This window comes from Charadrius vociferus, unplaced genomic scaffold, assembly GCF_000708025.1.
Source record: "Charadrius vociferus isolate BGI_N301 unplaced genomic scaffold, ASM70802v2 scaffold196, whole genome shotgun sequence".
Classification (NCBI taxonomy): domain Eukaryota; kingdom Metazoa; phylum Chordata; class Aves; order Charadriiformes; family Charadriidae; genus Charadrius; species Charadrius vociferus.
In genome coordinates, this window is record NW_009648953.1 from 55868 (window position 1) to 67782 (window position 11915).

The 11915-nt window shown below is 47.9% G+C and overlaps 1 protein-coding gene across 1 annotated transcript; it reads left to right on the forward strand.

Moving 5' to 3' along the window:
* The first annotated feature begins 5486 nt into the window (after window positions 1-5486).
* Window positions 5487-10789, forward strand: KIAA1147 (KIAA1147 ortholog). The gene is made up of 8 exons (XM_009887390.1): window positions 5487-5581; window positions 6624-6782; window positions 7463-7616; window positions 7877-8015; window positions 8486-8617; window positions 8807-8957; window positions 9437-9505; window positions 10594-10789. Exons 1-8 carry the CDS (start codon window positions 5487-5489, stop codon window positions 10787-10789), a joined length of 1095 nt encoding a protein of 364 aa, XP_009885692.1.
* Window positions 10790-11915: the final 1126 nt, after the last annotated feature.

The following is an 11915-nucleotide window of genomic DNA, read 5'->3' on the forward strand; positions in this document are numbered from 1 at the left end:
CTGCCCAGCGCTGCCGGGGGGCACCAACCTGTTAGCAGCACCTCGAGAGCATCCCGCTGTCTCCGTGGGGTGGCGTAGACCTGCCTGCAGCTCTCGGGGATGGATGGTGGCCACGGCAGGCGTGAATCTGGCAGGCACGCAGGGCATCATCCCCAGCAGCAGCACCAGCTGGGCAATGTATTTCTCGGTGACCTGTGTGTTTAGAGGCTGGCCTCCGGTGGCATCTCTGGGACTCTTGGCGCTTTGGAGCACTACGATCCACGAGGGCAGAGGAGCGGGGAAGGGAATGTAGTTTCCACCTTTTGCTGCCCTATCCATCTCCCTCGGCACTGTCGGGACTTTGGTGTTGGATCACTTCATTTACTGACAGGGGTTATTCGGTTCAGGTCTGCGAAACGGCATGTCAGAAAACTTCTTGTTTTCTTAGTTGTGCTGCTCTAACGACATCCAGGAAACAGGATGTTGTGACACAGAGAGAAAGTTAGCGCTCACCTCACATCTCTTAACGCAGGCACTGTGCTTAGGGAGCTAATGTCCCCAGACAGTTTGTTGGGTCTTTTGGCTGCCTGGCACCAACCTGGGGTGCCAAGGCAAGAGCGGGGTGTAGCTGAAAGTCTTGTATGATCAGAAAGTTTAGGGAGTAGCTTGGGAGATGCAGGAGCCCATTTGCCTGGTGGGAGTGAGCTCCTCTTCCCTCTGTAAACAGACCCTTTCTTAGCAAATCCATAGCAAAAGTACTAGGGGCAGGAAGGAGCTCTGTTAAAGCATGGTGGGGTCCTTCAGTGGAAGGGGGAGGTAACTGAGGTCACACTCCCAAGAGGGCCCTGATAGTGAAGACTGAATCCCGGTCTTCAACTGAAAATCCCAAGGAAGTAGTGAAAAGAACAGAGCCCCAAGTGTGATGTGCTGTCAGAAATGCACACTGCCGAACAGCATGGCTGCTACGTCCTGAAACACCACAGGGCTTTCGAGAAGTTACCCGTTTCATACTGCACCAGAGAGGTGTCTTCAGTTAGAGGTCCGGGGCTCTTGACTCATCAAAGTTCAAAATGAGATGGGATGTCATCTTTCCAACAAGAGATGGAAAGGGGAGGTGTTTCTCATTAGTATCCAAAACATGGAAGAGTCTGGATGACTGCAGCAACAGCATGTTGTCTTTCAATCTGAGAGCATATGCCTTCTATGAAATGGTGAGATTTTCTTGGGTGGCAGAAAGCTGAGCTTTCTCAGGAGTTTCTCTGAACCAGCTGTTGCTTTGAATGAAGTCCAGGGAAAGTTGGGAAACAGCTCTTCTCACATCTGATGTGCAGTTAATGCTGGGTGTCATCAACCTTGGAGTAGTCTGTCAAGTCCAGGAAGATTCAGCCTCCCACTGCTACTCAGCGCTGATGCTGAATGTAAGGAGCATGGTAGGACAGTGAGGAACACATAAGCAAATGTCAGCTTCACAGGTGGAGGGCAAAGTGCCCAATGGAGGATGTGGACTTGGAAAAAAGATCTTGACGCCGCAGTGGTGTGAACTGGCTAGGGTCAGAAAAAGGATGTGGAAATTCCAGGGTCCACCACAGCATATGGCATGAAGGACTTCTGTAATGTTCATAAGGGTATCTAGTCCTTGGGTGTGACTTAAAGGAGATCATCCAGTCAGTGTCTGAGCTGGAAACCTGCTTGATCCTGCCCAAGAAAAGCGCAGCAGACCTCCTTTGGTAGCTTGCTCAGGCACGTGAAAGGCAGAATTTCTGGTGGTGGCTGGGAGGGTAGTTAGGCCAGGGAATGTCTACTCAAATACAGGCAAGCAGCTGGGTGAGAGAAGTTTTACTGTAGATGCATGAAGTGGTGACTACACTAATAAAGAACGTAAGAGCTTCCCTCCTAAATTTAGAAGAGCTTGAAGCAGACAAGCTCAGCGTATCTAGCAGTTGCATGTGATGATTTCAGGAAAGTAGGTTATGGGGTTGCCAGGCCACTGTTATAGTTCCAGTGTCCCTGGGACTCTGTCGATGCTTGCGTGAGTGGGTGAACCTAAGAGCCAGAGGCAGCTTCTAAATCAGCGGTGCTGTCCTCCCCTCCAGCATGGTGAACCTTGTGGCAGTTGAGAAGGAGCTCTTTTCACCGCTATTACAAAGACGGCCCTTGCACTCATGCAGAAAGCGTGCTGTAAATTAAGTGGAGAATGGTGGCAGCCAGGGAGCCAACAGTGCCATCTTCTCATTGCTCCCTGCCATTTGGCAGTCCCCTCCTTCAGGGAGTGATGCGTTGGGAATGCTCTGACACTTCAAAAAGCGTGAGCAGCAGGTCTGTGCAAACACTGTTCCTTAAAGAACACGGACACGAGGGGCTTTAACGAGGCTGCTGAATTGCCTAGTGCAGGTCTTCCCTTGGGTAGCAACAGAAGACCCAACACCATCTTGGGCAGCCACGGGGATACATCTGGTAAGTGTGACTTACTTGGCATTAGGTTCAAGCACGTGTGCTTTCCGAGACTCATACTTGTCTTGGGTAAAGCAACTGAAAAAAAAATAGAACAAATAAAGAAAGATCAGGCAAAGTCTGTGGCCACATCAACTCTGTCAGGTCAGAATAGTTGAAAAGAGGCTGAACCTTCTTAGCCCCTTTTCTGTGACGGAAATGATGACAGTCAGCCTTGTGGAGGTCCCACACAGTCTGTTGGCTTAAAGGGTGATGTGAGTAATGGAGGGAGACAAGGAGGGAGGAGAGGGAAGTAATCCATTTTGCCCCAGTGAACGTGCAAATACTCTGTTTTTCTGTCCCGCATTTCTTCCATGCAGGACACGGAGCCAGTGTGACGGCTGGGTCACACTTCGTGCTTCTTGTGTCCTGGCATTGCACAGGTGGGGACCCTAAAGATCTTGGGAAACATCTAATGATGATGAGGGCCAGGTGATGACCACCCAATTCTAGTGCCATTATCATTTCTGTAAGGATGTGAAAATCCAGGGGAGAGAAAATAAAAGAGAAAGAGGAAGAACATCCTTAACTTTGCACAGCAGAAACTGAGAGTGCTGGTTCTGATCTGGCCTGGAGCTGGAAGACAGCTCCCAAGAGATATCCAGATCTGCAGATTTGACTCTCAGCAAAACCAGTCGCCTGCTCTCTAACGCTGGGTGACTCTCACTTGGAAAGTTTCCCGTGCGCACGAGAGCTGCGTTCTGCGTGGGGAAGGGCAATGCTTCCTGTTTTTCTACAGCATTGCTCCTTCCTCCGGTTTCTCGGGCAGGCTGGCAGTCGCTGTCGTGGCTGGGTGAAGTCTCTCCTGTGTTTGCTCTACTGTTTCACTGGACTGACTTCTTTTTTTTTTTTTTTTTTATCTCTGGATTTGTTCTCTGGCTGCCACGTCGCCCATACGTTCATAGGGCAGGGTGGCATGAGGAGCTGCCGGGAGCGCAGGTGTGGGTTGCTTGTGACAGATCCCAGGGAAAAAAAAAAAAGAAAGCCGCATGATATGCAAGCTGGTTTTGTGGTTACGCGTAGGGTAAGGATCTATTTCAAGGCGTCTTTTCCTTACTGCTGCAGAACAGACACTGTTTGGGCCCCGTCCACTTCACCACCTCTGTAGTGGGTGTTCCACCTGAGAGTAGTGTTTGTGACTCAACTGAACAAAGTCAAACAGTTTCCTTTGCTCGATGGCGCCCTTGCATATTGATCTGTTAATGTATAGGGAATGACCAATAAGCGATTCTCTGTGATGTAAGACTTAAAAGCGGATCTGGCCTTAACCACAATTCTGTGGTGATGAGGCAACAGTCTTAAGAGTTGACTTCCTTGCTCTTTCAAGCCTTGTGCCTTTAAAAAAGAAAACCAAACACACACACACACAAAAAAACCCGCCCAAACAACAAAAGCCAACATCTATATATAATATGCAAAACCTACAGGGGACCGCGCAGGCTGACATGATGTCACTGGCTTTCTCTGCCAGCCTTTCACACGCCTCAGAGGCGAAGGCGCTTTACAGCAGAGCTCTGTGGTTTCGCGTGCGATTGCACGGAGCTGTGCTCGGGGTCACGAGGCGGCTGCTGCTCCCCAGCCAGCCCGGCTCTGCGGGAGAGGTCTGCTTGTGGACTAGAAGCGGTTAGTTGGATGCAAAACCTCTCCTGTTGCCACGCTTAACACTGGGGTTTTTTTGAAGTCCTTGCCAGGCAGGGTTGGGGGAGGTCTGCTGAATACAGTATGCGAGAAGAAAAATAGCCTATTTAAATGCCAGTAGCTAAGCCCAATTCCTGTGCGAGAGTGCATGCATATACTTGTGCAGTATGAGTAATGACACAACAGACAGGCTTCAGAAACGAGGCTTCATATTTAAATACCTTTCAAAGTCTCAGCTGAGTGTAAGGCCCCTTCCGAATGCACGCTGGCTGTGCAAGCACCGCTGGGATGCTCACCCCAAAGGGCTGTACCACTAGGAAGCATCGTCACGGCGCATCTGCCATTGCGTTACACTGAAGAATGTTTGTTTGCTTTGTTGTTGAAACAAAGTCACATTACTTCAAACGCTGTTGCTACGGGCAGGCTGATGGAGAACAGGAACTCGAGAGGTAGGTCTGGAGCACATTTCGGTGCAGTGGGAGCGTCCAGAGGAGAGGGCTAGGCTCTGAAGTGCTGCCATGGGAAAGCTTGAGGAGTCCGCCTTTTTTGTCCGTGGTAAACTTGCCAGCGGCGGGGCAGGACTTCATCAGCTTTAGGGACTTTTTGTGACTTCTCTGATATCATCTGTTCCAGGATCAGGCTCCTCAGGTGGCCTTTTGCACTGAACAACTGCACGCTTTCTGGCTGGGTTGGCAGGTGACAGATGTTTGCTAATCTTGATCTAGATGGCAATTTATGTGCTTTTTTGTTTGGTTATTCTAGCATGCACAAACATGTTGCAGTACTTGGATCACCTCAGCCTCCATATAAAGCTTCAGCTAACTCCTAACTAAACTAAACAGGAGATTCCAGGGAGAAGCAGTGACTATCGGGATGCTGGCTCAGGGGCTTCTGTCTGACCAGCCCTGCCACGCGTAGCCAAAGGAGGATGTTGGTGGTGGTATGAGCTATCACAGAAACTCATCCTAAAGAGCAGTAGTCTGTACTTTGGGTTCTTTCTGTATCAGATACTTGTGTAGACAGCCTGAGCGGAACAGCATTAATACCACGGCTTATCCACTGTCACGTAAAATTGTGGCTGCTCTGTGATTAAGCTTATAAAGGATAAACCCACAAAATAGCACTAGCATCAGAAACGGTTCAAAAACTTCTGCAATATTTGGGCGCTGTGCTGCAAGAAGTAACGTTTGCAAGAGATATGCGGGGTATAGTATGGCAGCTACCATCAGTGACAATTTAGGGGTTCAGGAGTTGCGTTTTGCACTGTTACTGGCATCCCAGTGATGTAAAAGCAGCAACTTGCTGTTGCTGGTGTTTGCCCTTTAGAAATGAGTACTGTGTCCATATTTACCCAAATAAATTTGTTCTCTGCAGGCAACATGGTAGAGTGGTGTTTACCCCAAGATATTGATTTGGAAGGCGTAGAATTCAAATCCATGGCGAGTGGGTCCCACAAAATCCAGTCAGATTTCATGTGAGTACGTCTGAGCTATATCACTTCTTTCTCTTAGCTATACATCTACACCGCCATCCCTTAATTCAGAACATGCAAGAAAAAATACCATCTATCAATTTAAATTCCTGCGTAAATGTGCTGCTAAACTGTATCTAGCTGAGGCAAAGATACTCTTCAGATACTCTCAACATCGTATCAAGCACCAGCTAGCTGTGTGGAATCTGCTGTATGACAGCTCTGGCTGTGGAGGTCAACTGGTGAATGGGGCAGGGCAGCTTCTCAGTGGTGTGCACATTTTATTGCGTATTGGGCAAATCATACTGCGCTAACCCTATTGGGACTGTTAGCAGAGGCCCAGGGTGAAGGGAGAGAATGGCAGACCTGAAATGGGAAGGATTTTGCAGGAACTGGACTTGGAAAAAGGCTCTTAATTCTGCCAGTGCCTTTGAATCCTTTAAACGTTGTGATAAACAGTCCTTACTCACTTTCTTCTCCATTAGCTCCTTCCTTCAGTGGAAAGACATAAGCTAGGAATTTTCTCCCTTCCCATCCTTTTACTAACCCAGAGTTGCGATGCTTTGCAATTAACTGCAGTGTCACAATTCCCGGTGGTCAGGAATAAGAGTTACTTTCTCAAAGGCATGCGAACTTACCCTTCCACTCAGCTTGAGTATGCTTCCACGTGCTGGCACCCAAAATATGACGAGGCAGCTAGACTATACTCACGACTTCATGCACAGCAGCCCCTTCTTCCAAGACTGGGTCCTGCATCCTCTGTTCGTCTTCCTTCCAAGTTCCTTATCAGCTTGTGACATGGCTGGTAGGGGCTTTAGTGGTAGAGGCACTGGGAACTCTTGCCTTAAATGTCCCGCCTTGTTCCTGAGAAGGCTAGGACAGCCGAGGCCTGCCCTCAGCCCTTCAGATAGCAGGGTGGGATTTCAGGGGGTTCCCTAAAGAAGGAGCTGTGTTCCCAAACAGTATTTGTAGTGGTCAGTTACCTTTGTTTCTTCCCCTGCCCTCTTTTTAACGTTAACCTTTCTGTCAAACGTTTGTCCCCCAGTTATTTCCGGAAAGGGCTCTGTTTTGGCCTGGCCTGCTTTGCCAACATGCCTGTGGAGAGCGAGTTAGAGCGTGGTGCCCGCATGAAGTCTGTGGGGATTCTCTCCCCTTCCTACACCCTGCTGTATAGGTACATGCACTTCCTGGAGAACCAGGTCAGGTAAGTTCCCTTGGGAATGGGTCTGGCCACTGCCTGCCTGGGAGCGGTAACGTTGCCTCGATGGAGAGCGTTTTTAGGCATGAGTGAGAATTTGGCTACAATGCTGACCTATGATTTCCTTGAACAACAACTTCTCCAGAAAGAGTTACAGATTCACAATGGGAAGGAAACAAGGAACTGATTAGCAGCAGTCTGTTGGTTGCTAACAGGCTAGTCAAACGCTATCCAAACCCTACTTATTTTGTGGGCACCTAGTGTCAAGGGAAGAATTGAGAGGATGAGAAGTTCCACTTTTGTCCTTCTGAAAACCATTTTACTGAGGGCTTCAAAAAGGCTTCTAAGCCTACAATGGTTATGCTGGCTAGTTGTGTGCCTCAGCTGTGTTGAATAGGCCTGGCAGGGAAAATGGTGACAGTAGAAGGAAAAGCCGTTCCTACCTGAGTGTATTTTAAACCAGGATCAGTCCTACGCATATGTCAGCTCACCGTCTGCTTCAGTCCTGCCTGTGTTGAAGGCTGGTGTTACTCCTGATGCTTTGGCTGCCTCCTGGATAAGTGTGTGCAACTGAGGCACCCAGGGCTCCTTTGCTAGCTAGAAAAGCAAATGTTGGCCAGGGATGATGCACTAAATACGTAGAGTCTGGAGACGCTACAGATATCCCCTTTTTCCCTCTTTTCCAGACACCAGCTGGAGATGCCAGGGCACTACTCCCATCTCGAGGCGTTCTATGATGACAAGAAAGGAGTTCTCCCTGATAGCAAGGGCACCCCCACCTCTCAGCAACCTGTCCACTGGCTGCCGTCCATCCACAGATACATGTACCCCGAGATGAAGGTGAGGCAGGTGCTCTCAGGCTTGCAGGAATGTGCAGTGCACTGCTGCTCCTTGCTGGTGTCTCATACTTCTTTATATAAGCAGTAACTCCAGCGCTTTGTAGGCTGCTTTAGATAAGATTTTGTTGCTTGAGCTGTTACAAGCTGCAGTTCTCTGCCATAGCTGTGTGCTGGTCTTGCTCCCACATTTAGACTTAGCATCTGTGCATGTGTCCCTATTTCACCTCTGAGCTGTTTTCTTCCCTTTCCTTCCACCTGCAGATCACACACCCTGCTGGCTGTATGTCTCAGTTCATCAAATTCTTCGGTGAGCAGATCCTCGTCCTCTGGAAGTTTGCCCTGCTGCGCAAGCGCATATTGATATTTTCACCGCCCCCAGTTGGAGTTGTCTGCTATAGAGGTATGTTTCCAGGGACACCGCAGAGCTCTGATCTAGTAGGCTGAAGCACTGCAGAAATGCCTGTTGGTACTGAGGGGACAGACATCATGCAGGTCTTCAAAATCCATTGCAGCCATTCCTTATGAAGATACCATTCAGCCTGCATTTACCCGTTTCCTACAAAATGCTTTTCTTCAGGCCTTTCAGGTAAGGACATACCTGGCACTGTCCAACACAGTTCCCATCAACACAGAACAATAAGAGTGCTGAATGAATTTGTGGAATCTAGAACGTGGGATTCCTATGGGAGAACTGATTATTTCCTATCAAAAATAGGATGTCCCCACTGGAGAAGTTCCAGTGTTCAGGGGCATTTCAAAGCTCTAACCATTGTCTTCATAGAAGCGTGCAGCAGAACTGGGTAAGCAGGGTTGAGAACGCCCTTGAAGGAATATTGAACGCATCTCAGGATGTACTTCTCTTGTCCACAGTGTATTGCTGCTGTTGCCTTGCCAATGTTTCTCTACCTGGTCTCGGAGGAACTGTCCCAGAGTCCAAACCATTCTTCTATGTGAATGTGGCAGACATAGAAATGCTGGAGACAGAAGTATCATATGTGGCCTGTAAGTATGATGGATTAGGCATGATGTTTTTAACTTTAGGCTGCAAAATGTCTTGATACGCCAGACTCTGGAATAAAACTGATGAGAAATAGGATGTGGATGGAATGACTAACTACAAAAGCAGGAGAGAACAGTTGGTCTGCAGGGAAACCAACATGCTGCTCTGAAAATCATCTCTGATTTTGGCAGGTACAACAGAAAAGATCTTTGAGGAGAAACGGGATCTCTATGATGTCTATGTGGACAACCAGAACGTGAAGACGCATCATGAGCATCTGCAACCACTCCTGAAAATTAACAATGCTGACAAGGAGAAGTACCGACGGCTCAATGACCAGAGGTAATAATAGACATCCAGGTGGTCCTGGTCCTGATAGGGATAAAGAGGACACTGCTCCTTTGTACCTTCCTTCTTGTCTTAGTATTTTCAAAGTTTCCCACTGCTTCAGCTCATCTCTTTGAGGTTCTGGTTTCGCTGTAGCTGACTGGTATGAGAGTCCATGGGCACTCTGCACACATATGATGCTTCTGCCAGTGAGCTGGTGGAGCAGGTAGAAGGCAGGACGAGAAGCAGAGGTTGTGACTCACCATTGGTTCACCACTGGTCAGTAGCAGAACTGAAAACATAGCCTGATTTCCAGCGCAGTGTCTTCTGAAGACTACCCTGTTGCCTCAGCTGTCGGGGCAATGGTGTTAATCTGATTTGTCTCCCAGAAATGGATGTGAAGTTTTTAGTTGTAATCCTTGCCTTCTCATAATGCTTTGAGGTTCACTGTAGGTATTTCACTGTGTGCATTTCATCTGTCTCCCTTCTCTCAGGCAGATGTTAATGTATTCTCAAGAAGTGGGTGAAGATTGTAGCTCCTGTGAAGAGGACCTTTTCATCTTGTGAGTGGCTACCTCCAACACTTAGTTGGTCACTGTTAGGTTTAGGGAGCGTCTTCACTGATTTCATGTTGCACTGGTTTGGCATATTGTGAAACATGGTGGTTAACATTAATTCCATAGTCAGCTGTCTTCCCCTAGGGATACAAGAACCAAACTGTCTCTTCCTCTTCAGATTGTCTTCCTTTCAATTTGAGAAACCAAATGAAGCCGTATTAGTCCCCACTTGGGTCTCTTAAGTGCTGGGATGGAGAAGGGACTTTTTAAACCACAATTAGAATCGCAAGAACCCCTTCCCATTTTTGAAAACATAAGCACCATAGGACTTTTCATGCCAGAACATTTGGCTCAGGAAAGGACAATGTCTGTGGGAAGCAGGCACTGTACCATGGCCGGGGAGGTACAGTGTGGAGATAAGACCTGCATGTGAAGGATTGCCCTGCTGATATGGCTGGCTCTGTACTTGGCAAACAGAGGAACCAGAACTGGGTGTAGAGAGCGAGGTACAGAATTAGATGAAAACCACACCTCTGCCACCTTCACTGCCTGTCGCTATTGTTCAGTCTGCAGCAGGTGAGAAGTAATGGGGTGAAACTGTGCGAAGGACTGTCGGGGCAAAGCTCTGATCGTTGAGCTGCACAGTTGTAGTCAGAGCTCTTTTGAACAGCCTTGCATGTTCCTAGGAAAGCACAAGGGAAAAAATGGCTCTCGCTGCTGTGTTGTGCGCCAGTAATGGAGAATTTATTTACCCAGTGGCTTACTAGACAGCCGACAAGGCTGTTTCCTCCTTTGCACTATGGGAAGTGTAGGTCTGGTGTACCCACCTGGTTACCACAAAATACACATTAGCTGATAACGTGGCTTGCTTCTGAAGAGTGAAATGCCCACTATAAATGGGCCAAATAGAAGTACCGCTGTAAATTACAAGTTACTGCTTTACCTTTGTTTATTCCGGGTCATCCATAGGGTAGATGGAAAACCACTAGTGCCACCTAAAAAGGTGGGATCTAGGAATAAAGGGGGTTAAATGCAGTTCTGGGGCTCGGCTGCCTGTTTGATATGCCATCATCTCACCTGACTTTATTCTATAGGTTTTTCATGGAGCAAAACAACCGCATATTTCAGACGCTGATGGAGGTGTCAGCCAGCCAGGACAAGACACTGACAGCTGACCACGCACGAGGCATGGGCCTGGATCCCCAAGGGGATCGAAGTTTCCTTATGGACCTGCTGGAAGTATATGGCATTGATGTTATGCTAGTCATTGACAACCCCTGCTGCACTTAAACCAAGGGCAAGAGAGATGGGGAGCAAAGATCACTTTTTAAAGACTACCAGACATTGCTTAGGAGGATCACTGGAACTTACCACAGCCACTGGACGGATCTCATTTTATTTAATAACTTTATAAGGGGAATATTTATAATTTTTAAACACAATGTGATTTTATTTTCTCCCCCTCAAGCTTCCCAATGAGTACCTCCTCCAGGTTTTTTTTTTTTTGTTTTTGTCTCCCTTTCTCTTTCATTTGTGTTTGTTGGGTTTTTTTTGTTTGTTTGTTTTGGTTGGTTGGTTAGATAGGACCAGTGGCACCTTTGCACCAATCCTCACTGTTGCCAGTGATAGCTGGGCTTTGGCCCAGCCTGGATACCTGAGGGCTGATGACTTCAGGAAAGCACTTTGTCTGATGAGGACCAATGTGAAATGCTGTAGCTGAGCTCTCACGAATTGACTGGAAAACCCTCCTATCATCCCCTCTTCCACTTGGGGACTGAAGAGAGCTTCAGCACAGGCTGTTAGCGGCCCAGTCTCATAAAACATCTCCTGTCCTACCACGTTTATTGGTGGGGACAGTTAAACCAATGATAAAAACCAAGACTCCTTTAAACACCCCTCACCAAACTTTTAGCAGCTCAGTTGGAATAAAGCCACCCTTCCTCGTCAATGGCAGAAGCACGTTTGGGATAAGGGGGTGCTACAGGATCTTATGACTTTACTTACCAGAGCAGCATGGTTTAACTTCCAGCATTTGAGGTGGTATAAACTAGCAAAGACTATACCTACCTATCTCACAGCTGGAGAAGAGCGCTATCTCTACTTCATCCCTCCTTCCACTTCCTCCGATTTCAGTTGCATCACACCTGCTGCTTTGGTTCAAAATCTTCAAACCAGCAAGACGGTCTCCCGTTTAACAGGGACCAACATCACTGAGCCACCTTGCAGTCGCTATGCTCTCCAGCCTCAGCTTTTAGATGGTGCTGGGCAGGATTGGGTTAAATAAGTATGCTTTAACTAATGTCACTAGCCCTTCCTTTGTAGCAGATGGTACTTGTCACTCCTTTGCTTTCACACTGTTTGCTGATCCTCCTTTTGTGAAGCAGCCTTCCACTGTCCCTGGCTTTATGTGAGACCA

Coding starts and splice junctions, on each gene's coding strand:
- KIAA1147 (XM_009887390.1), top strand. CDS start 5,487: ATGGTAGAGTGGTGTTTACCCCAAGATATTGATTTGGAAGGCGTAGAA. Junction 8,618..8,806: donor AGAAGTATCATATGTGGCCT/GTAAGTATGATG, acceptor TGATTTTGGCAG/GTACAACAGAAAAGATCTTT. Junction 9,506..10,593: donor GAAGAGGACCTTTTCATCTT/GTGAGTGGCTAC, acceptor TTTATTCTATAG/GTTTTTCATGGAGCAAAACA.